General features: G+C 38.6%; 1 protein-coding gene and 1 long non-coding RNA gene across 2 annotated transcripts; both read left to right on the top strand.

The window, feature by feature from the left end:
* The first annotated feature begins 1,372 nt into the window (after positions 1 to 1,372).
* Positions 1,373 to 10,845, top strand: LOC117451613 (adhesion G protein-coupled receptor E2-like). Its single transcript, XM_034090007.2, has 21 exons — positions 1,373 to 1,457; positions 1,648 to 1,779; positions 1,966 to 2,112; positions 2,218 to 2,340; positions 2,701 to 2,844; positions 2,958 to 3,104; positions 3,196 to 3,342; positions 3,438 to 3,475; positions 3,941 to 4,021; positions 4,265 to 4,294; positions 5,203 to 5,383; positions 5,487 to 5,600; positions 6,573 to 6,748; positions 6,843 to 7,025; positions 7,717 to 7,920; positions 8,409 to 8,650; positions 8,741 to 8,807; positions 8,986 to 9,077; positions 9,389 to 9,548; positions 9,686 to 9,751; positions 10,355 to 10,845. The coding sequence occupies exons 1-21, from the start codon at positions 1,373 to 1,375 to the stop codon at positions 10,400 to 10,402; spliced, it is 2,607 nt and encodes an 868-aa protein (XP_033945898.1). The 3' UTR covers positions 10,403 to 10,845.
* A 953-nt stretch (positions 10,846 to 11,798) lies between these two features.
* Positions 11,799 to 16,663, top strand: LOC117450575 (uncharacterized). Its single transcript, XR_004552586.2, has 4 exons — positions 11,799 to 11,860; positions 14,586 to 14,650; positions 15,460 to 15,619; positions 16,151 to 16,663. It is a non-coding gene; the product is annotated as an uncharacterized lncRNA (long non-coding RNA).
* Positions 16,664 to 25,523: the final 8,860 nt, after the last annotated feature.

Genomic DNA, 25,523 nt, shown 5'->3' with positions numbered 1-25,523 from the left:
GGAAAAGGACTTAGGGATGCAGATAGATGAAACTACTTGGCTGAATATTTGTGAAAGAATACACTTTCCATTCACAAGCAATAAAAGCAAAGAAGCAAACTTTAAATGTATCAACACATTTTACTTCACACCCATAAAGATGCATAACATTTCCAAAGAAAACTCTCCAAAATGTCCGAGATGTAAAATAAAAGAAGGAACATCTGTTTTGGGATTGTGATCTCTTGAAACATTTGTGGGATTCGATTCACGTTTTCACAAAAGCCGTTTTAGACATCGAAATTAGCCTAAATCCATGTTTTTTCCTGTCAAATGACATGCCAAACTTTAAACTGAATCCCAAACATTACAGAATACTAATCACAATAACATATTTTGCCAAGAAATGTATACTTTTATTCTGGAAGAATGCACGTCCTCCAACATTTAAACTTTTCATTGATAACACATTTTTTACCTCTGGAGAAAATGACATTGGAAAAATATAATCGTGGACATATTTTTCAAGCTCTGTGGTTGCCATTGTTTTCTTATTTGGAAAATATATCTGAGATATGACCAGTGATGGAATGGTGCATTCTGTGGCTATTTGTCCTGACGGCCGGAAATACTAGTTGTGATGTTGTCATTGTCTACATTGTCGCTGTATTGTATAATTATTTGTTTGTTTTATTTTGATGTTTTTGCTTTGTTTTGTTTTTTCCTTTTTATGTTTATTTTCATGGCTCTGTTGTTTAAGTTCTCTTGATAAGCATGTTTTGGTTTTGCCTGTGTGGGCATATGCGGGTGGAGGGAGGGAGGGGGGAGTGTAGTGAGTGTACAGTGGTATTACAATGTAAATGCAATAGCATTGATTATTGTACACTATAATGAAATAAAAAGACTTATACTATAAACTATATACTAAAAACAATACTTATGTCTTTTTGCTTTAAAGGTTCCCTTTTCACCCTCGGCAATTGTACTTTTCCAACTGGTAAGAATTATGTTCAATTTTAAACATCAGATATAAAGACTTTGTTATAGATGAAATACTGCACATTTGTGTTATATACTATTGATATACATTTTGCTGTTTCACACAGGTTCTTGTGATGGATACACAAACATAACTGAAACATGGCGCAACCACTTATTTGAATCAACTACCTTTCCCGGGTACCCAAAGAATGATACAGCTCTTACTGGGAAATGGTGGCGCTTCACTGGAATCGGTGGAGACCAAGTCATAAAAAGCTGCACTCGAGGCCCTCGCGCTGGTTTCACCTACGCCATTTTTATTATATTTGCATATCCAACAACTGTAACTCCAACTCCAACAGACGGGGTCGCGTATGAATCATTTGAAATTTGTAGTAGTCATACTATTACCATGAGCATGACCATCTGTCCTGAAGGATTCTACATATATAAACCAACAGCTAAACCAGTCACCATTATTGCAGGTTATGCAACCTGTAAGTAATGAGGATAACTCATCTTCATCCTTGCCTTTATATTTGGGTGAAGACATGTCCCGTATGCTGCTAACTATAGTTAAAAAATACCTAATTAAATCTTGGTGTGTGTGTGTGTGTGTGTGTGTGTGTGTGTGTGTGTGTGTGTGTGTGTGTGTGTGTGTGTGTGTGTGTGGCATATCTATTTTAGATCATTCTAAGTGTATGTCGGATTCCTGTGGACCACTAGCTGAGTGCACAGATACTGGAGGGTGTGTCTGTGTTGCTGGGTATGAAATCCCCCCTGGACACCTCCCCACACCAGATTCATATGGTTGTGCTGGTAAGCAGATTTATCAAATCTAAAATGCACTTAATCACAGTGTGATTTATTATGGCTATACAGTAACTGTCTCTTTGCATTTAGTTTTGATGAAAGTTCATTAAGAGGTTTCATAGAAACTTACAGTCTGCATTCCGTGAGCATGTCATATATTTCCCAATTTTAACTCCTGATTTCTCTTGTCAGATAGTGATGAGTGCCTGAAGACTTCAGGCACTTGTGGTTCTTACTCAAATTGTACCAACATCATAGGGGCATACACATGTACCTGTTGGGTTGGATACATTGCAACAAACAGAACTTCACCAGCTTCAGGGACCAACCCATGCACAGGTGTCATTTAAAAAACGTGTCCCCGTCAGTAATGAGATGCAATGACATTACATTTTTCAGGCTGATATACAAACATGGATTACAGTTGCTTGTTCTGCTTTATAGATTATGACGAGTGTTGCGATGAAATCTGTGGACCGGGTACCTGTACCAACAACGTGGGAAGTTATGCGTGTGAATGCCATGATGGTTACGAGCTTGTAACTGAAGCAACACCTGATTGCCAAGGTCAGTGCTAAATGTAATGAATCCAGAAAATGTGTAAAAAAAATATGATACCACCAACAAAAAGAACATAAATAAATGTATTGCAATGCACCTCTAAGATGCTCACCTTAACAGTAGTTAGTGTTTACTGGATTCAAGAACAAGACTCAAGTACCTGATTTCACTCCAGCCCTCACCATCACCAGATAGGCTACGTTATTTTAAAGTAAAACATGGTTCTACTTATGAACTTTGAGTTATGTATTTCTTTGTTAAAACCCCTTTTCATTGCTTTTATTTTGTAATGAAATCACTTTATTCCCATTCATTTCTTGTATTTTCACAATTTAACGCTTACTGTGTTAACCATTGCTTCCTCAGATATTGATGAGTGTTTAAACATCACCATCTGTGGTCCTGAATCTATTTGCACTAACACTCCCGGAGCTTATACCTGTGAATGTCGAGTGGGGTACGCACCGACTGACCCAGCTGCAGAACCCAGCTTGACCAACATCTGTATCGGTATTTGAAATGATGTTTTTCAGGATCTAAAAGCAGATGGAAAATTGCAACTCAATTGTCCCATACAAAGCTGACTGGATGATTGCTTCATTTGTGTGTTGTTTGACTGGCAGATATTGTTGAGTGTGCCAAAGTTCCCCCGATCTGTGGTCCCTATTCCAACTGCACAAACTCCATCGGTTCTTACTTCTGCCACTGCTTCCATGGTTTTCGACTCAATAAGCTAGCTGTGATTGCCAGCTATAATAACCCATGCACAGGTGTGTGTGCACACATCACTTTAAGTCTGATTTTGTTATCATATATCTTTACTATTAAGTGTCTAACTGTGTTTTCTCTCTCTAACAACAGATATAGATGAGTGCTATGAGAACCCTGGTATATGTGGTAAAGACACTGTGTGCACTAATGTACTGGGGACCTTTTATTGTTCTTGTCCTGATGGATTATTCCCTTCAACTGGAATTGTTTGGACAGTCGGATTCACATATTGTCAAAGTGAGCTGAGGATTGATCCATTTACAGTATTAACAGCACACTGCCAAATCCTGATGTGCTTAATTACTGATTGTTTGTCTCGTTTCGTTCAACAGCTATTGAGAGCTTTGTAGAAGAAATAAAACCCCCAGAGGTAAATATCGCCAACAAAGTGGCACTGTCTTCTTACTTGTGTTGTAGGATTTTGTTAAAATGTAATTGGAATTGCAGATGCCTCAGTCAAATATGCCACACTTGTTTCATCAGTATTAAGTATGTACAATACATTTTAGATGGATGTAAAGCTTGTGCCATTCACCACCGACATACTAAACCAATAGTAATACAAAATGCAGATGTGAGAACGCTGCAATGATCATATTTCAAAAATGTAATCTTCTCAAAAGTCTTTGAATTGAATATATATAATTTAATTTGTTTGTATAGAAAAAGTGATATATAGAAATAAGTTAGTTCATTGGCTAATGGGCTATGTTGATTTTGTTTAAGAAGGTGTGAAAACCAAATATCCCAAACTATTTCAATGTTTGAATACACTTAAAAACCCATTGAAGCTAAGAAAAGCAGTGGTGAGGTGACATTTGTGTATTTCTTGTAGGGACAAACAAAAGAGAGAGCTTTTCTTGGCAACATGGACGACCAGTTGAAAGAACATGTAGGCGGCTTTTTACCACCAGCGGTAAGTAAAAACAAGAGTGCTGGTACTCTCCAAGAAAGCCTTGAACATTTACTTTTATGATAGATAATTCACTTTACAATATTAATGTATAGAAGGTTATGTTATTAGTCCTACAATTAACGATTAAGAATTTAGCTATTTATGTGATTCTACCATTGTACATGGCTTTGAAATTAGATGCGCATGGATGACACTGCATCAACATCTTTATTTTCCTTCCTTTTTCGTGTGCTTTCTCTACAGACTGTGACAAACAGCTTCGCAGCATCCATGGTATTTCTGCTAACAATTGTGCATCTACACTGAACAAAAATATAAACGCAACACTTTTGTTTTTGCTCCCATTTTTCATGAGATGAACTCAAAGATCTAAAACATTTTCTATATACACAAAATAACCATTTCTCTCAAATATTGTTCACAAATCTGAAAAAATCTGTGATAGTGAGCACTTCTCCTTTGCCGAGATAATCCATCCCACCTCACAGGTGTGGCATATCAAGATGCTGATTAGACAGCATGATTATTGCACAGGTGTGCCTTAGGCTGGCCACAATAAAAGGCCACTCTGAAACGTGCAGTTTTGCTTTATTGAGGGGGTCTGGGGGGGTCCGAAAACCAGGCAGTATCTGGTGTGAGCGGTAGGGGTAGGGGTAGGGGTAGGGTTAGGGTTAGGGTAATGTTGTGAATCGAGTGGCCTGTGTTTGTCATCCATAACATACGCCTGCCCATACCATAACCCCACCACCACCATGGGCCACTCGATTCACAACATTACCCTAACCCTAACCCTAATCCTACCCCTCACACCAGATACTGACTGGTTTTCGGACCCCCCCAGACCCCCCCAATAAAGCAAAACTGCACGTTTCAGAGTGGCCTTTTATTGTGGCCAGCCTAAGGCACACCTGTGCAATAATCAGCATCTTGATATGCCACACCTGTGAGGTGGAATGGATTATCTCGGCAAAGGAGAAGTGCTCACTATCACAGATCTTTTCAGATTTGTGAACAATATTTGAGATAAATGGTTATTTTGTGTTCATCTCATGAAAAATGGGAGCAAAAACAAAAGTGTTGCGTTTATATTTTTGTTCAGTGTATATCAGGCTTTAATCTTACTCTCAGTTTGCATTATCTGGCAGGCGAGTTATTGAAATATTTATGTATTATTTTTGCAGGAGGTGTCAGGTGTTGGACCACGTGTTAAGTCAAGCAGGTTAAGGAGGTCAAGCACGGTGAGTAGCGCAGGAGACGGAAAGACTGGCAGTGTGATCCTGGGCATCTCAGACCGTTTAGTAGCGGCAATGGTGCAGCCAGTGGTGAACCAAACCAAGACTAATGTGAAGACTGAAACAGTGGGTAAGGAATGTTAATCTTAGTTAAGATATTTACTGTTGTCTATATGAACTGGGTGGATATAAAATCAATCTAATCTAATTCTAAAGACTAACCTGTGTGTTAGAATTAAGTCTAGAAAGTATCGGGCCTGAAGTCCACGATGTAGGGATTAGTTCTCTCTCAGCCAACAATAACACCATGGAGATCAACCTGGAAGATCTGGCCAACAACAACAATGGTGAGAAAAAAGCTTGTCATTAAATAGTTGATACAAATAATACAAGGCAAGGCAAAGCCATTGTATTCATATAGCACCTTTCAACACAAAGCCATTCAAAGTGCTTTACAAAACTGAAAGACATTAAGAGCATTAAGAAATAGTGCAGTGGAAATTATACAATTATTATATTATAAAATGGCACCAAAAAAAATCATAATCAAATTAACATGAATAACACAGGTATAAAATTAGGGTTGCAAAGGGGCAGAACATTTCCGGAAAGTTTCCATGGGAAGTTAAGTTAAGTTTTTTTTTTAAGTAGAACAGGTCAAGTTTTAATTATTTGATTGAACAATTATTTGTTTCATTGAAGAACGAAAACAGGAATGTTGAGTTAAATATTACTCATCTGTGCATGTGATGGAGGAATGCACAGTGCCTGTGGGGGTGTGGTCTCAATAGCCATGCAGTAAGCAGTGTGCTATGGCATGTATATTCAAGTGTACTTGAATGGCATCTGTTTGTTTTAGTCAATATTATGCTAAAATATACTTTCCCAAACTATATTGAAGTTCCCTATGAAGAGCCAACCTTCAATTTAGAAAATTCCCAGTTTATTCCCATAAATTCCCATGGAGAGTTTCCATCTTTGAAAATTCCCGGAATTTAGCAACCCTATATAAAATACATGATAATGTTGTCCTTGTATAAAAACGTACAGATAACTTAACTTTAGTCTGTCATATGTATGTTTTAATTCTGCATTCATTAGTTAGATTCATTTTTAAGTCGACCTGACACAGTATATAAACTGAAGAAAATCTGTGTCAGTTTATCCATGGGAAAAAAGACATTCACAATTCAAAAACAAAGAGCTATTGGAAAATGGCTAACAATTATTAATGTTGATTTTGTGAAATGGGCTAAAACATGCAAAAAAACTAAATATTGTGTTGTAAGTGATCCCATTCACTTTGTGGCCACTTCCAGGTTCTGCATCAGTTGCCTTCATCACATTAAATGGGATGGAGAGTCTTCTTAGCCATCAATACTTTAAAACAGAGAACCAGACAGAGATGTACTCGGATGTCATGACTGCCATCTTAATGTCAATGAACAACACCAACCTCACCGAGCCTGTCAACTTCACCATCCAACATAAGAAGGTGATTCCCAGTTGATCCATCCACCTGCCTTTTAAGATAAGATACAACATGATATCTTTCAACATATCTTAAAATCTTTCAATGGTTTCATCAGACAGCACCTGAAAATGGTTTGATGACCTGTGTCTACTGGGAGGAGAAAACAGAGGAGACGATAGGGGAAGACACGATGAGTTGGTCAGTGGAGGGCTGTTGGGTTGCATACACCAATGAAAACTACACGGTGTGCAGCTGCTCCCACCTATCCACATTCGCCCTCATCATGCAGATTGAGGATGTATGTCAGGTTTTTTTGTGTATAGTCAAATATTGTTGCCAATGTCAAAATCATAATAGATGTTTTTCATCATGCAGATTGGGGAGGTATTAAAGGTCCCCTATTATACTGTTTCTCATCAATATATTATAGGTCTCCGATATATAAAACATGTCTCTGAAGTGTTTGGCTCCAAACACCAAACAGATCATTGTAGCATCCCATAATCCCCTCTGTTTCAGCCCTGTTTCAAAAGTGCTGATTCTCTGTCTGTTACTTTAGATGAAAATAAGGAGCCCCTCCCCACGCCCCTCTGAGAGATATTTGGTTAAAAAGAACACAATGGTGCTCTAGAGGAGATTCAGGTGATAAGATGGGGGGGGGTTACCTTGGTCTGTGATTGGCTAATGGTTACACAAGCCAAACAAATCGTTATGACATCATAAAGTGGCCAAAATCAGCTCATTTTCAGACAGGTTTTTTATAAATGGATCAGGACAAAAAGTGAGCGAATCTTTTTTCCTGAAACGTTCAGAATCTCTTTACACAGAGGGGACACGTGTTGATGTAGAAAAGACATGAAAAAGTGGATTTTGCATAATAGGTGACCTTTAATGATTGGTGTGTGGGGGTACATTTGCTAATACAGGTTCCCCCACATAAGGCCAGTTTGATCGCAGCATGCGTTTGCCTGTGTGCTTTGTCTTTTCAGCCGGCACCACCAAATCCTTTCTTAGAGTGGCTAAACAGAATCTGCGTGACTGTCGGATTATTTTTCTTTGGTTTGGCCATCTTCACTTTCCTCCTGTGTAGCTGGAACCCCAAGATCAACAACACCGCCCGTCTTAACCTCTGCATCTGCCTCTTCTTCTCCCATCTGCTGCTGCTGTGGAATGACAAATATACTGATGAAGAGGTACAGTAAGACAAAATGCAATTGATTTTGTTCTAAAGTGGCCCTATTATGCTCATTTTCAGGTTCATATTTTGTGCCTCTACTGTGACAAGTGTACATGCTTTACTGTAGAGAAAATGCTTTATTTTTCTCATACTGCCTGTACCTGCAGCACCTTATTTCACCCTCTGTCTGAAACCAGAGCCCAATCTGCTCTGATTGGTTAGCTGGCCCGGTCTGTTGTGATTGGTCAAGCGCTTAGAGATGTCCTGCCCCTTAGATAATAATGTACAAAATGTGTGAACATTGGGATTTTAGCCGATGCAGACTATTATCATGGACAAACACCTTTATAACACACTACAGGAAAGAAAAAACCCTCCCCAAAATAATAGGAACTCTTTATTAAAAACATACTTGATAAGGTCTTTCAGACATGTATTACCTGAACCCTCCTTTGCTGAGGTCAATTTCACTTTGTTTTCACGGTACTACTTGTGTCTCCACAGCTGGCCTGCACCGTCATGGCGGGGCTCCTGCACTTCTTAATTGTAGCAGGTTTTGTGTGGATGCTGCTGGAGGCACTACAGCTTCACCTGTTGGTGCGGAGACTCACCAAGGTGCAGGTCATCCAGAGAGATGGCCTCCCCAAGCCAATTCTCTTTGCGATTGGCTACGGTGTTCCCTTTGTGATTGTGGGTGTTTCAGCAGTGATATATTCAGACGGATATGGTGCAACTGCGGCAGAAGTGTGAGTGAGACAAACAGTAATAAATAAATTCATATTCTCCCATAGGACAGCATCTATGTTGCATGGATTGTTTGTTTGATTCTGTTTCAGGTGCTGGCTCTCTAGGACGCGCAATTTCAACTGGGCTTTAACAGGCCCTGTGATCCTTATCCTTGCAGTGAGTATCCCATCATAGTTGTAACTTGTAAGTTATAATTGTTGATGGGGAGCCACACAGTTAATGTCCCTGGAACATGCAGTGATTAGCCAGAAATCTGACATTGAAAAGGTTAAGCAGTGGTAGTCAATAAAGAGTAGTCTTTTCCAGCTGTGGACTCATCTTTTTTTTCTTGAAGCTCAATTGGATATTGTTCCTTGCTACTCTATGGAGTCTGAGAGCCACCCTGGTCAACATGAAGAGCGGCGTTTCTCAGTCTAAAGACACCACGTATGTACAGTGTATATGTTCAAGGTTGGCTTTGCATAGATATGAAAGATAAAAACAGTCAGTTGAATGTGACAATTCGTATATATTGTAATTACAGTATAACCATATCTGACAGTATATAAATAATGTCCATTTGAATGTTTTTCATAGTCTTATGCGGATTAACAATTGAATATTCTATCCTTAATGTATGTATACTTTGTTATGTAAAGTTGGCCAAATGATAGAGGAAGTGGCAACGTAAAAAGTGTTAAAAATTCAGTTTCCACAATTCTTAACATAAAAGCTCATTCAATTCGCATTGTTTGTAGGCTGATTCTGTTCAAGATTGTAGCCCAGTTTGTCATACTGGGCTGTACCTGGATTCTGGGCCTGTACCAGTCCAACCTCTTCTTCCAGGTCCTCTTCATCATTCTTAACTCCCAGCAGGGCACCTTCCTCTTCGTTGTCCACTGCCTGCTCAACAAGGAGGTACGCTCTGAATGCAGATGACTGATACCATTTTCCTTCATAGTGCACAACTACTAACAATGAAGTCAATACAAACAGCCATATTTCTTTTTGGTAGCAATAACGCTTAACAAGTTGTATTTCATTGTGTTTTCTAGGTTAGAGATGAATACATTAAATGGCTGACCTGTTCTTTCAATAAAGAAAAACAAGGAGGATCTGTGGTAAGTTTAAATAACACAACAACAATGCATGATACTACTTTAACAACATGAAACGTTTGCATTTCTTTTAGTCAGTGGTGAAATGCATTAAGGTACATTTATTCAAGTACTGTACTTCAGTATAATTTTGAGGTACTTGTACTTTACCTGAGTATTTTCATGATACTTTATACTTTTACTCCAATTTAATCCAATATTGTACTTTTTACTCCACTGCAATTATTCGACAGCTTAAGTTACTTTACAGATTTTGTTTAATATACTATAATAGGTTAGGATATTCAGCAGCAGAAAAAATGTGATGTTGCTACTTTTCTTGAGTAAAATAACTTCTTCCACCTCTGATTTTAGTATACCTTTTTGTCTTTTTGAGGTGTCTTTGTAGCTATTAAATGACAATCAAAATAAAAAATGCAAAATATAGTGTGATAAAGTGACAAAACAATCCTAAACAATGTCCTAAATGAACCTGGTTTTACTGCATAATGTGAATCTATGTATACAAGACATTTTTCAGAAAGTCTTGTATTTCACCGATCTGTATAAAGATTTATGTCAAATGTCCTGCAATGTTTAGCATTTATTTAATGATTTTTTTTACAGAGAGATGCACTATCAGTCTCCGAAGACTTTGACAAGGCTGAAGGTTAAACAAGCTAATGGTGATGGAGTGAGAATGAGAAAGGAGCAATGGAAGACAGAGAGAAGAAATGCAAGCCTTACCCACTCTGAACCATTAGTAACTAATTATGTTTTATTGTTGTAATCATTGTTGTGGTCGGGCATGAAAGTCATCAAATGTATATATGCTTGTGTGTGTCTGCCTCAGCTACTATTATTCATGGCAATTATTTTCCTCTGCTTAAAAAATATGTTTCTGTTTAGTAATACTGTATAGGCAAACATGTACAATAGCTTTAGCAACTTTCTAATATAAAAGCTAATACAATCTGATTTCAATCACTCAATTGTGAAGTGAACAGCTGCATGTTTGTGACAAGGCTCATCGCTATTTATTTTTGACCAAACGTACATGCTTTTAGTAGCATAAGTGTAGAGAAGTTGCTGTTATTTGAAACTTTTCCTTAGCACAAGTGGGTGTTCTGGTTGCTGCATGACAACATATATTTGTGAAATAATGTGTGTATTTTAAGAACTTTGTCTTATGACATTATATTGTTTTGAGTCCATAATAAATCTCTGTTAAATCTGAGTTTTGCCAGTTTTTTTACTGAAATAAACCGACTGCTTCGACACCCCTTACCTGCACATACAGGATATGTATAAAGGCATTCTCCGGCTAATACATTTCATTTGTGGAAAACCCCTTGCAGTAGACTGAGTTAAAAATAAAGTTGTGTTTCACAAACACTTCGTAATAATAATAATCCTTATATTTATTATAGCGCTTTATCAATGACTCTCAAAGCGCTTTACAAATACACATTACACATACAGATCATACATACATGTAATGGTCATGTACTGTGGACAATACCCACAGGAGCAAATTCGGGTGAAGTGTCTTGCCCAAGGACACAACGGCCTGACGCAGTGGGGCGGGAGCGGGTTTCGAACTTGAGTTCCCCAACGCCCCCTTGATCTGATAATCAAACGCACAGACCACTGCGCTACCCGTCCCGTAATAAATGTAATAGAGTTCTTGGCAAAAAAAAAGATGTATATCAAAAGAACTTGATTCAGACTATGCTATCTTAAAATTAACTTAACAAGAATGAAGAGACTAAACAAATCTCACAAAAAAAGACAAAGGGGAACATATTCAATGAAAGATCAGACCATTTAAAAAAAAAAACTTGGGTAACACAAAGACAAGCAACCCCACCTACATTTCAAATACACAAAGGAAAACACATCTGTTAGTATCAATATTGTGTTAATTATTCACATTAAAACACAAGCTCCCAAAAAGCTAATCATGACTAAACAAATGAACACAATCTTCAGACTGCAAATCCCAATCCCCCCATCATGTGACATTTACTTGGTACATTCTGATTGGACACTTCCTGTATTTAAGAGTTCTGCTTAATGAAGAGAAACTTTTGCTCTGGCCAAGATGTCCTCCACAACAACAGCACATCACTGGTAAGTCGAAGAAAAATACACCAGAATGACTTAAGGAAAACGTATTTAACTTACTGTTTGACTGATGATGTATGAAACAAAAGCTGTGTGTCGTCATTTACCGGTTTGCTGTGTTTGTGCAAAGAAGAACATGAGGTCACATGGTCAACTTAAAATGACTGTTCTGTGAGCCCATGGATAATGAACTGCTCTACCTGCTTGTTTGTCTTCTGTGAGTGAATTCATGTTTTCATATGGCTTTGATGAGAGCCTCGAAAACATTCTAAAAACGTCTAGACGGCACTCCTATTTACCAAATCATACCTATTCTATTCAATGTGATCTTTTTAAATGTGTGTATGTTTTTATCACTAGCATACACTGGGCCTCCCTAAAAACAGTTTTGAGCCCGCGTGTGGAGGCCCACTTCAGATGTTGAAAGCTTCTGGTTTAGAAAAAAAAGACAGCATGTATTAGACCTGACAAATTATACGCAATTGCTTTTAGGATAATGACAACCCACAAGTCATTCTTATGTCAAGTTGTCAAATTTAGTTGCATGGGAAAGGACTTGGGTTAAGTTAGCGATAAACTGGCTAGCATGCTAACCAGGGGCGGCGGGTACTGTAGGCTAGGGAAGGCTAAGCCTTCCCAAATATTTGTGTCACTGCATCCTGGTAAAATAAAAATATAATGTATAATGTTTGTGTCTTTGACATTAGCGCTGCTATGCAGCCACCAGTAAACTTTACTACGAAGCCAGTTCAACAGACCCTGGATAAGTTTGAGTTATCTTCACTAACCCTAACAAACGAGATCTCGCTAAGCGGTCCTACGACGCTGGTTATCAACACTCAGTAAATCAACCCAGGGTTTCCCTCTCCGGCTGAGAGCGCGTTCAAGGGGCGGGGCTAGCAACATTTGACCAATCACAAACATGGACAAGCGTACTGGTCAGCGCAGCGTCATACTTCATTAATGAAAATGAAACTATAATAATAGACAAATATGAAGAAGTTAAACTTCAAACAGCCACATAGTTGCACCTGCAATACAGAACAGCTGATTAAAAAATACACTATAAATAAACTACAGTGTTTTAATGCGTAGGCCTACATTAACAGGTTTATGATATCACTGCCTCATCTAAGACACGAGTGATGACTTAACTCAAATGTAATTATGTTAATTATTTAATTATTGAGTGTTTCGTAAACTTAATGTGTTGCTTAAAGGTGGGGTAGGTAATTTTGGAGAAACCAGCTCGAGTGCGCTAGAATTTGAAAATACACAGCTGGAACAAATCTGCCACTTCCTTATAGAGCCCCTCCTCCAACACACACGAACGCGCACATGACCAATGAGGGCACGAGATAAGTTTGTGCCCCGATGGAAGGCTGACAGGCAGGTAGGCCCTCCAGTTATTTTAGCCGGCTCAGATGATTGGTCGTGCTTTTTACAGTATTACGGCTTCCACAGATGACCTTTTTTAATCGATTTTTTGTCAAAGCACTTCAGATATTCATTGCTATCGGATGTTAAGAGCATTCCATGGAATATAACAAAAAGTGTATCTCGAGCCGGTTTCTCAAACTTACCTACCCCACCTTTAAGATAATACTTCTGCATACAGTAGGCTATGTGACACTGAAAGTGTTGCACGGCCAGATACGGCTCAAGAAGTTGACTCAGATAAGGAAATATGATATATTATGATATTATATGATCGATGATCTGATTGATGATGTGATATGAATGATAAGTGCGACACGTCGGTGTCTCCCCTGCATACGGCAGTTGTTCTGTATTTCCTTTATCCTGTAATATGACTTGATAGATTTCAACTCCGCACACTGAGCTCTGATTGGTGAGCAGGCGGTGCTTTCACTGAGTTGATCTCTTTTCTATAGACGCCGGACGCGGGCAGCGTCAGGTAAAAAAAGTTATTTAGCCTTCCTAAACCTGAGCCTCACGCGCCGCCTATGATGCTAACACTAGCAGTCTGCAAAGTTGTTTATTATATGGCTTTGTATCAAACATTTTACTGCCATTAACTTCTGTCACTGTTTTTGCACTCACTAAAGAAAATCCTCTCCTTTGCTGCGTGTTCTATTTCAGATAAAAAGGGCGGGCTTTTGGTAGACGTGCAATTTAATGTGAGGTGTGAGTGTGACCCTCTGTCCTGGAGAAATCGACTTGTATAAACCTTTTAATTACAGCCACTGCAGTATGGGACATTGTCACTTGTAGGGAGTGACTTATTGTTGTTTCTTGTCAATGTATGAAAGCTTTAATGACATGTGATAAAATAAGCTAACAATAATGCAAAATAGTAATAGGCCTATGCAAATGATAAATGTTGTATCTGCATTTTGGTGCTACTTACATATTGACCTTCAGTAAAATATGATCCTATTTCATGCACTTTGACCCCATTTTAACTCATGGGATATGTGAAGAGCAGATTAGACGTAACAGTATCTAACGTGTAGCCCGGGTGTAAATAGTTTTTTTAGCTATGGACACCCGGTTGTAAATAGCATTGTTAGCTATGGACACATACATGGGTGTAAATAGCATTGTTAGCTATGGACACCTGAGTGTAAATAGCCTTGTTAGCTATTATGGACACACGGGTGTAAATAGCATCTGCCTTAAATAAAATGTTATCAAAATCACAATATGTTATGAATTCATATTCTCCTGTTGGACAGCATCTATGTTGAATTGTTCGATTCTGTTTCAGGTGCTGGCTTTCTAGGAAGCAACATTTCATCTGGGCTTTAACAGGCCCTGTGATTGTTATCCTCAGTGAGTATATCACATATCCCATCCCATTCATTTCAATATAGATTAATTTAGCTCAGCCTGATGTATTCTTTAAATGTAACTTGCCCTAGTTATAACCTTACCAATTATAACTTGTAGACCTTTTTTAGCTAGCTGAATACCAATTTGTAGGTAACTGAGAAACAAGTCAGCATGCACTAATTATTGACAATATTGTTGAAATGCCCTCAATGCCCGTCTGAATTTCTAGTGAAGAGTAATTGATTGCTGGGCAACACAATGACATATTTGCCCTTTTCATTTTCTACACCACATGAGTGATTTATCTCATGTATCACTGTGGTGGAATTAGAGGCAAAGTGAAACTAACAAGGAAGTATAAATAAGTGAGGGGTTGAAAAGTGTTAAATTTGTCTATCAAATTGAGAACTTTCACAATAACTTTTTTTCACCTGCACACAAGAGAGAGCACTATTGCTGGATCCAAATCATAGACTGATCCAAATGCATAAACTTCCTGATACACTGCCATGTTGTAGGCTAGCCTGTAAACACTGGGGTAATTTTAGAAATGTAACTTGGGCTTTGTTGTCTCAAATTGTGCCTCACCATATGTTAGGATCGCTGACCAGAGCCACTAACTTCTGTTGGTAAGCCAAGATGGCGGTCATTGAGGGTGAAAAGGGTGTAATGTTCCACACTCCACTTCCCCCCCCCTCATTAAGCTCAATTAGATGTTGTTCCTTGCTACTCTAGTCTGAGACCCAGATTGCAAAGAAATAAAGATCAGAAATGTTCTGAATGTTGAAGAACTTTCTTATTCTTAACAGGTTGATTGTGTTAAAGATCTTGGCCCAGTTCGTCATACTGGGCTGTACCTGGATGCTGGGTCTCTACCAGTTAAACCTTTGCTTCCGGGTCCTCTTCTGAATTCTTAATTCCCAGCAGGGCACCTTCCTCTTCATCGTCCACTGTGCACTCAACAAGGAGGTAGTCTTTAGCTTGATCGTTCTTGAATTCTTGAAAATATAATTTAACTTATATTAATTCAATAAACATTCATTTGCATTTGGGAAACAGAAGAGCTAAGATGATATTTAACTTTTGATATGGTGGATATTTTAGCATGTGTTCTTTAGATCAGGTATATTTTATGTAATACTTCAGTTTGTAGTTTTGTGTATTTTGAATGGCATTGAATTGTTTTGGGTTGTGCGAGAAGAGTACATGAAATGGCTGACATGCTCTTTTGGAAAGGACAGATCTGTGGTAAGTCCTCACGTTTACTCTAGCTGTACAATAAGAACATTCATTTTACATTTTTGATTAATATAGATAAATGAGGCAGTCCCAACTGATTTCTACCATGTTGAGTAGTGTGTCAAGGATGATAAAGCCTCCAGCCGACAGGCATGGGTGTGAACTGTATTCAGTATTTGTGGATTGGAGCAGTATTTGTTTGTACTAAAACGGCCTGTCAATTTCAACAATACTAATAGTGATTATTATTTATTTCAATAGAGATGCACCTTCGATCTCTGAGGATTTGGACAACGAGGAGGGTAAAAAATGATGACTCCTGATGAAATAAGAGGGAGAACTGAGACTGAATCATCCGATTGAAGTTATGATTTACAGTTTTATAAATTCTAGTTTGATTAATGCAAAAAAAGAATGTCTACATGATAAATAGATCCTTGTCTGTCTCTTATAGATCTAGCTGTCATATTTTAAAGTATCAAACAGTTGGTGCGACTGTTTTAAATGCCATTTTCTTAATGTCTTTTATTTTTCTAAAGCACTTTGAATTGCCTTGTGTTGAAAGGTGCTATATAAATAAACTTGCCTTGCCTTGTGCTGACATTTTACTCTTTCACTCTTTTGCAAAAATGTTTTAGATGTAGTTTAGCTTATTAATTTCAGTTTTACAATCCTACACAACATATTTAAAAACGTACAATATATCCAGTACATTAACATTAACACACTAGGCTTTAAAGGTGGGGTAGGTAAGTTTGAGAAACCGGCTCGAGATACACTTTGTGTTATATTCCATGGAATGCTCTTAACATCCCGATAGCAATGAATATCTTAAGTGCTTTGACAAAAAATCCATAAAGAAATGTCATCTGTGGAAGCCGTAGTACTGTAAAAAGCACGACCAATCATCTGAGCCGGCCCGGCTAAAGTAACTGGATGGCCTACCTGCCTGTCAGCCTTCCATCTGTGCACAAACTTATCTCGTGCCCTCATCATTGGTCATGTGCACGTTCGTGTGTGTTGGAGGAGGGGCTCTATAAGGAAGTGGCAGGTTTTTTCCAGCTGTGTATTTTCAAATTCTAGCACACTGAAGCTGGTTTCTCAAACTTAACTACCCCACCTTTAAGAAATACATCTATAAAATCAGGGCCATATAAGAAGTCTTTATGGTGTTATCGACTACTGAGAAGACTTGTCACCTCGCTCCTCCTAACTCATTTGCTTCTGTGTGGGAGCTTCCATAAACACACCGTGAGTCAGACAGTTTAAAAAAACAAACTTTCTTTAAAGTAAAAACATTCCCGTCTTCGTTGGTTCTTTCTCTTTCCATTTGTATTGTATTTACATGAGAGCTAGGACACATCGAGGTGTGTCAAACTTTACAAGACAAATTTAAGGGACGGGCAAAGCCAAACATTTTCTGTTTGACCTTAAAGTCTGTTTACCTCACCCCTAACCATTCCTTAAGAAATATCATACAATGGTCACAGAGGCATAATTACAGTTAACACCGTAACATTGCCCAGTAACAGGAGAAAACACCCAGGACTGTACTGTAGTACAGCAGCGGTATACTTATCATGACTCTATCTGAGACATGCATTTAATGAAATGCAGAATAAATATTACTACAGTTTATGTTTACATGGATTACACACCATTTAAAGGTGGGGTAGGTAAGTTTGAGAAAGCGGCTAGAGATACACTTTTTGTTATATTCCATGGAATGCTCTTAACATCCCGATAGCAATGAATATCTGAAGTGCTTTGACAACAAATCTATAAAAAAATGTCATCTGTGGAAGCCGTACAGTAGTACTGTAAAAAGCACGACCAATCATCTGAGCCGGCCCGGCTAAAGTAACTGGATGGCCTACCTGCCTGTCAGCCTTCCATCTCGCACAAACTTATCTCGTGCCCTCATTGGTCATGTGCGCGTTCGTGTGTGTTGGAGGAGGGGCTCTGTGAGGAAGTGGCAGATTTTTCCGGCTGTGTATTTTCAAATTCTAGCACACTCGAGCTGGTTTCTCCAAAATGACCTACCCCACCTTTAATATAGCTAATGCAATGTTGCTGTATTGACCTTTTATTGTTAAAGAGGACCTATTATGCCTTTTGGGGTTTTCCCTTGGCTGTAGTGTGTTTATATAGGTGTTGTGCATGTACATGGTCTACAAAGGCTTACATTCCCCTCAACAGCACAGGCAGTATAAGAAAAATAAAGACCCTTTTTAACATTAAAGCATGTAAACATGTCCCAGTAGAGGATCAAAATACAAATATGAACCTGAAAATGAGCATAATTTGTAAGTAAGTAAGTAAAACTTTATTTATATAGCACCCTTCTCAACACGGATGTACAAAGTGCTTTACAGTACAGTACACCTCTTTAAAACCTGCATTTCTGTTTTTCTGTTCTCATAAATCATGCAAGTAATTTAATGTTATACATCATTGCTTATGATATGATAGGAAATAGAAACCATCAAATCAAACGTATTAAATGGAATGTCATTCTTGAAATAACTATAGATGACAGTGGAAAATGGGAAGTGTCTATCAAAGGCACAGGTTTTTGCTTTTCTATTGAGTGTACTTTTCAGAATGGCTGGCTTTAGATTGCAGAACAATGTTTATGTCTGCCTCAAGGGTGCAGCATTGAAGTGCCATTACTTTTTGACTCAGCGAACGCATAGGAAGCAATGTGATACTGTATTCTGTTGTGTTTTGTTATTATAAGTAATTATTTGAATTGAGTCATATTTGAGTGTTTCCCTGTGAAAAACACCTTTTTCATTGTTGGATCATCATTGTTTTTACCATTGTTCCCAGATCATAGATTGTGTAAAATGCAGAAATCCCATGTTGTCATACATAACCATAATTTATCTTACTAATTACTCCTCTGTTTCAATAACTGCTGCTATTTACTGACTGCTGATACAACACTCTGCGTACAGTAATAACTAATATGGTTCCATGATGAATTAACTAACTTTAATGCTCCTGATATAGTGTTGTATTTGTTACACAAGCACAAGGTGCAGGTAGAATTTGGCACATCACATATCTTAGAGGTCTAGAAATGAAATTATGTAACTACAGTTGGAGGCATTGAACCCTCAGTGTAAAATGTTAGGTAGTGAAGTATTAAAATAACGTATTAAGCAGAAACTTTAGTATAGCGTATTTCTGGTATATTCATTTTTAATGTCATCTAATATATGTGTTTTTATATATATTCATGTGTTAAAACTTGGATGGACAAGTCCATTTTTTCCTCTTAAATATAGAGTTTTTTTTATATTAAATATTCCTATAATGTCCCATTTTTAGTAGAAGTAGATTTAGCACAAATGGTCTTTTATTCCACTTGCCTTGTTAATAATCAGAAGGTGTGTTTTTGGCTATTTGTGAGTAGGTAAGTTACAGTCCAGCCTGTGATCTCTGCCTTGAGTTGAATGATTACCCGTTAAAGTATTTTTCAGAAAGTCATTTTGGGCTTTCAAAGGCAGAACTCAGTAGGTTGTCTGTAAGAGTTTTCTGTATGATCTAGAAAGCTTAAATTAATACAAGAAGGAAATATTATGTCAATTCTTGGACCTTCTCAGAATGTAACTATGCTTTAATTACAGTTTCCAGATATTTGAAAAAGCCATGAGATGATGTGAGTCACACAGTTAGAGAGACAATGGTCCTTCTGAATTATCAATAGATGCATTCATTCTAAGTGAGCTGACTTCGAGGTGGAAGGAAGTTCAAAGAAGGCCTTAGGGTATGGGAACAGTTAACCTTTGTTAGTTAACTAATCCTAAAGATCTCATAAGACAAGGACGTTTAAACCTATAACAAGCATAGCTTTCAGAGAGGAAAGCAGGTGACATTTGTGTGAGGGGCTGCATGATGAAATGAGTGTGCGTTAAAACCTGCTGTAAAGTTCTACTATTTGGAAAACATGGCTATAATTACTGCTCAACTATATCTATCTGTGTTTGTGTTTTATTGATTTCTCTCTGTTTTATTCTTTCATGTTATAAGTACTAAATTGCCACAACATTTTGGAGTAGTTGGCTTAAACAGATGTGTGTGCATTAAAGGGGAATGGGTGTGTGTTCTGTCATGACTCCAAAGCAGTGTTTCGCAAACTTTTTCATACCAAGGACCACTTAACCAATAAAAAAACAGGGACCCCCTAACTCCACAAATATCCCAAAACACATCGTTTTTCTCGAACAGATTATAAATCGCCTGAAAATGGTACAAACAAGTGACAACATGTGTGACGAAGGTGTTGCCCTGGGCTTTATCATGCAATAGAATTTGAAACTTAAGCTCGTTCCATTACGGAGATATTCCCGCGAGAGTGCGGAAAACTTAAATGTATTTATTTATTTCAAATGTGAAATGTTACCAATATACTCACGGACCATTAGGGGGCGCTCACGGACCACGCTTTGAGAAGCACTGCTCCAAAGCATTGTTGTGGGACTGCCTGAGGGCAGACACACACACGCACACGCACACACAGTAAGGAGAGGGGGCAAAACAGATGGAGTTAACAACTGCTGACTCACGGTCTAGGGCCCGCCCAGAAGTGAAACTGGCCAATGGAGAACTACCAGCTCACGGTCTAGGGTTTGCCCAGAAGTGAAACTGGCCAATGGAGAACTGCCAACTCACTGGCTAGCCCGCCCAGAAGTGAAATCGCTAATAACAAATAGCTAGGGAGCAGCCACCGACACAACCCCTCCCACAGGATGTGTTTAAAAACTGTAACATTGTTACAGTCGGCGCTGTTTTCCTGACTGGCTGTCGTGGTACGTATATCACACAGTGGTAGGAATTGAGCCCGGAGCGCTCTGTATTTGGTACTATTGCAGAGCCCTCTGTATTGTATTGTTGCTTTTACCATTAAAACAGATTATTGTTTAACCTCTATCCTGGTGCTTTGAGTTCCTTCTTTTGTAAATTTGACTAGCTCATCAGTCATCAAGGGACGCGCGGAGCAGAGGTGAACCTTCCACCACCGCCATTGGGTGGTGCTCCAACAGTAGATATAAGAAACACTGGGAGGCTGCCTATTAACATTTCTTATAACATGTACATTCAAAGGTCTCCTATCATGCAAAATGCACTTTTATACATAAATGTGTGTCCCTGGTGTGTAAGGGAACTCACAAAGTGTCAGAAAACAAAACCCTCTCTCTTTTCCTCCGTACCCAAATATCTAAAAACGGGGGTACATGAGAGATGTCTAAAATGGATGATCTGTTTGTTATTTTTAGCAAAACGCATCATAAACGTGTTTTTTATATATGAGACTCATAATATATGCCTAAAAAGAACATGATAGGAGATCTTTAAGTAGCGTGAGACACACTTGCATGTATTTCTCCGTGACTGCCACTAGATGTAACCAAAGAGCCATGTTGTACTGATTGTACTTTCTTTTTCTTTTTTTAACTGAGTGGGTTTTTAGAGGTTTGAGCTCCGGGTCCAGGTGTTTTTCCCTGGTGACAGTCTGATCCCCTGTTGAATGTGTACTTGCCACTGAGGCTGTTATCGGCTGCTGGTTGAATGCATGACCTTGCATTGCCAATTATGTAACCACCTCAACATTTAAAGACCCCTCTGCATTCCAGGAAATGCGTAAAAAAAAAGCAGTGCAGGCTTACTTTGCACTGTTTTATTCATAAATATTAAATCAGGGCAATGGAAGTAGAGATATCCTTTGTTTTTCACCCTTAAGCTTCCCCTTCAAGGCAAGTTGTGCTCTGTTTTAAAAACAGCATCCTTCTCAGAAGCTCGGCAGTGGAATTATGTGAAATAATCCGATGGATGCACACATATTTATGATTCAATAGGATTGCGTGGTTAACTATATTGAGTGTGTGAGATGATTCAATTATCTGTCAGACCGTGTGATCGGTTGCATGCAAACATGTGAATTGCAAGAATGAATGAATGAATGACTGAAAACTTTATTACAGACTCAGGGTCCAGATAAAAGACAAGACATTACATGACATTACAAGAGAAACTCTGCATTCTGATTCCTGTTTAATTATGCGTGGTGTCTGTTAAGTTCAGCTGGAACTTTGTGTTCCGATTGCCTGATTGCTGATTGTGTCCCAGGTGACTCTAGTGATAATGCCCTCCACTCTGTCCAGGCATGATGCCACTGATGCCACGGCTAACATTCACACCCAAAACACACACTCACCATTTATTCAGCGTCTTTAACACTGAATCTATTTGACACCCAAGTTTTCCCCTATCATGCACCACAACTGAGAAATATACAAATCAGCTTTTTCATATGTTCCTAGAAATGCTGTCTTCAGAGAAACATTTGCTGTTCAGTTTGGAAATGAACGAATCCATCACTGCCAAAAGTGCATGACAACAGTAACATCAGATCATTAGGTCCTTCAGTGCTTCCAATGTATACTTTCACTTCACATTCACTATGCAGTTGAGGATCTAGCGTAAGCTTGATACATACTTTAGATAAATAACTCGTTACCTTCATGTGAAACTCAGTATGTCGGGCCAGATTGTATAAAAGGCTATGAGAAAATGTCCGTGCATCTCACTTGGTTTATTATCTGAAAGAACATTTGCGGTTATGGTCTCAATTAGTAGTTTACATGTTTTTAATACAGTAGCCTATGATGGTCATTTAGGACAATATTGTCTCATTTTAAATACAATTAAAGACAAAGCAGTGTGTGCTTTAAGGCGTGGCTAACTTGTGATTGACATATCGCGACCAGACCTCGTCCGATTTGGGTGTTGTTTGTCTTAAAACAAATCCTTTTCACTTCATTATAGTAAATAGAAAAGTTGCCTAAAAATGTCCCGTTTACAACCACCTTAAAGTGTTTTGATTACAATTTGGTTGTACTTAACTCCACCCTCTCTTGTCTCTCTGGTCCAAAAAGTTGGCAATGTCCAAAAACCAAGATGAATGCCAAACTAGAGGCTATAAAAGGGTAGTCCACAAATCAATGTGTGACGTCAAGGTGACAATGTCCACTTATTTGTTACTGTCTAAGATTGTTTCATTGGGTGCCAAGTGGTATCAGAACATCTTTCATTACCTGGAGACATTTTGAAATATAAATCAATTATGTGTTCATCTTTGCTGAGTTGTAGCTGTACATGAATCTTAATGAATTACAAACAAAGTTGTATTGGCAGAAATATTGTCAACACACCTTTTTTTTAAGGCTATTAAAACTGTAACGGGCACACCATGGCTCTGACGAGTATTCAACCCACAGCTGAAAGAAATAACAGACAGGGAGAGGATCGAATTGAGAGGAGACATTGCTCAGGGTTAGCTTCAGTGTCTCTCACTCGTTGCTCCTCTCCTCAATACTATACTTGGTTACCATGGAAACACACTTGCAGAGCTTGAGTCGTGAGGCCAGTCAGCTGAGATAGCTCCTCTTGTAAACAATCCTGCAATCTGAACCGAATACTGTCTGATTGTGTCAAATCATGTGGATGTATTGGACAGAAGTGATGAGTGTCAGAAAGGTGGCGGGACCCGTGTTGACCTGAGACAGCAGCTGTGACCACTTTTAAACTTTTCCTTCAAGTATAGATGTTTTATTTCACTCATAACTAAGAAACAGTTACAGTAGGAGCCTATTTAATAGACCAGAATAAAATGCTACAGGTAACTAACTGCAATAATGTTTTTTTTAAGGTACTATACAGTCATAAAGTTAAACAGAGAATCCGTGAATATGTGCAATATCAGCCCCCATAAAGTTGTAATTTCACGGTACACTGTGCCACCTACATATTAACTTCCTACTCTAGTGCGATACTTAGCTCAGATTTTTAGAGCACTCATTTCAAGCCTGTAAGTAGATGTTATATTATCACAGAGACTTAAATAAGACTCTATTTATAAATAATGATCTTTATATTATCTGAAGACAACCTAATGTAATGTGTCTCGGGCCTGTATGCACATTGACACAATAGACTGCTATTTGACCAGAACAGCCCTTGATGCCAAGTTGTTAATCAAGACTAGATGAGCCAATGTGTCATGTGGCAAACACACCCCCATGCATTGTGGTGTTACCCGATTCAAAGCAGGAAAAGATGGATATTGCCTCACAATGCTCTGATGAAAGTCTTTAGTCTTAAGCCAAACTAAATCTGTTAACAACTGAGACTGGCAGTGTTGGGAAAGTTCACTTTCTACATGAACTAGTTCAGTTCACAGTTCACATATTTTAAAATGAACTAGTTCAGTTCATAGTTCATAATTCAAAATATTGAACTAAAGTTCATGGTTTCAAAAATGAACTAATTTATAGTTCATAGTTCTTTTTTCAATACGTTGCTGCGAGCTATTATTTGTCTCCTGTATGATGTTAATGGGCCATTTCAATGTTTACAATATCCTCAGAGGGCCGTACAAGTTATTGACCTCTGCTTAAAAAAACTAAAATCACAGCCCATTCATTTCATTCTGTGCAAAGAAAAAGCAACCTCTGAATCCAGATATCTCACCATGACTCCCGTATGCATGCACGTGCAGGGTGTGGCGTGACCACCAACACAGAAAGATATGGACACAAGATGTGTGCAAATGTATTTAGTTTCCTATCCATGTGAACATGGTTTAAGTGGGGGGGGGACCTAACCTCCTCTAGAGGGGTCCGGGGGGCATGCTCCCCTGGGAAGATTTGTTGTACTTTGAGAGCAACATTAGGAGATCTATGGACACATCTCTCAACACCCAAACACAACTGTAAGCAGATTTTCTTTTAATTTATGGGTATTTGACAAATCACTCCCCTTTCAAACTGTATTCTTCTTTATTAATAACTGTCATATAGTATTTTATACCTGTTTACTTTATTCTCTTATTTTTTTTATAACTATAATGATCATATAAAGATGTGCCTTTACCTCACTGGTTGTAGACAAAGCTTCTTATATTCGTTAGCATAGCTAGCTAACCAGATGATAATGATAACAACACAGTTATTGACTGTCTGATCAGTATGACCGATGAGCAGATCGCCACTGGGCTTTCAACTAAAGACACAGACACGCAGAAACTGCGGCATGTGTATGGACTTATCGGTACTGCAATTTCTGAAGTGCTGGAGTGGCGTTCTGGTGCTCTCCGTCAGAACTGCACCCCTGTCAGTCGAGACATATACCACGTGATGACACGTTAGGCTCGTGTTGTGTTCAAGGACCCTGACCTTGGCCAGGAAAAACAGGCACTCGCTTGTTTAATTTTTTTGCGGTCTAGATTTCTTTCATTTTTTACGTTTGTTTATAAATTACCTCGAGGGCCGTACCAAATTGTCTTGCGGGCCGTATACGGCCGGAGGCCGGAGGTTCCCCACCCCTGCCGTAGAGTCTCACTCTGAGTGCTGCTGCAGCTGCTCTCGGCTTCGTCCCTACTAATTCATTCATTCATTCAATGCTCGCCGGTTCCGCGGTTCCACATTGTTTCTTGTGAGGAGTCTGATATATTTAGTATATTTATATTTTAGTGCGACAGCCAGGGGTGACAGGCGCGTACGCGTCACAGGCAGCTTGCTGTTGCCAGATTGGGTGGTTTTCCGCATTATTTTGAAGCCTGTTTACG

This window comes from Pseudochaenichthys georgianus, chromosome 8 (genome assembly GCF_902827115.2).
Source record: "Pseudochaenichthys georgianus chromosome 8, fPseGeo1.2, whole genome shotgun sequence".
Lineage (NCBI taxonomy): Eukaryota > Metazoa > Chordata > Actinopteri > Perciformes > Channichthyidae > Pseudochaenichthys > Pseudochaenichthys georgianus.
Note: the sequence above shows the minus strand (reverse complement) of the source record. Positions and strands in the feature narration are given on the sequence as shown.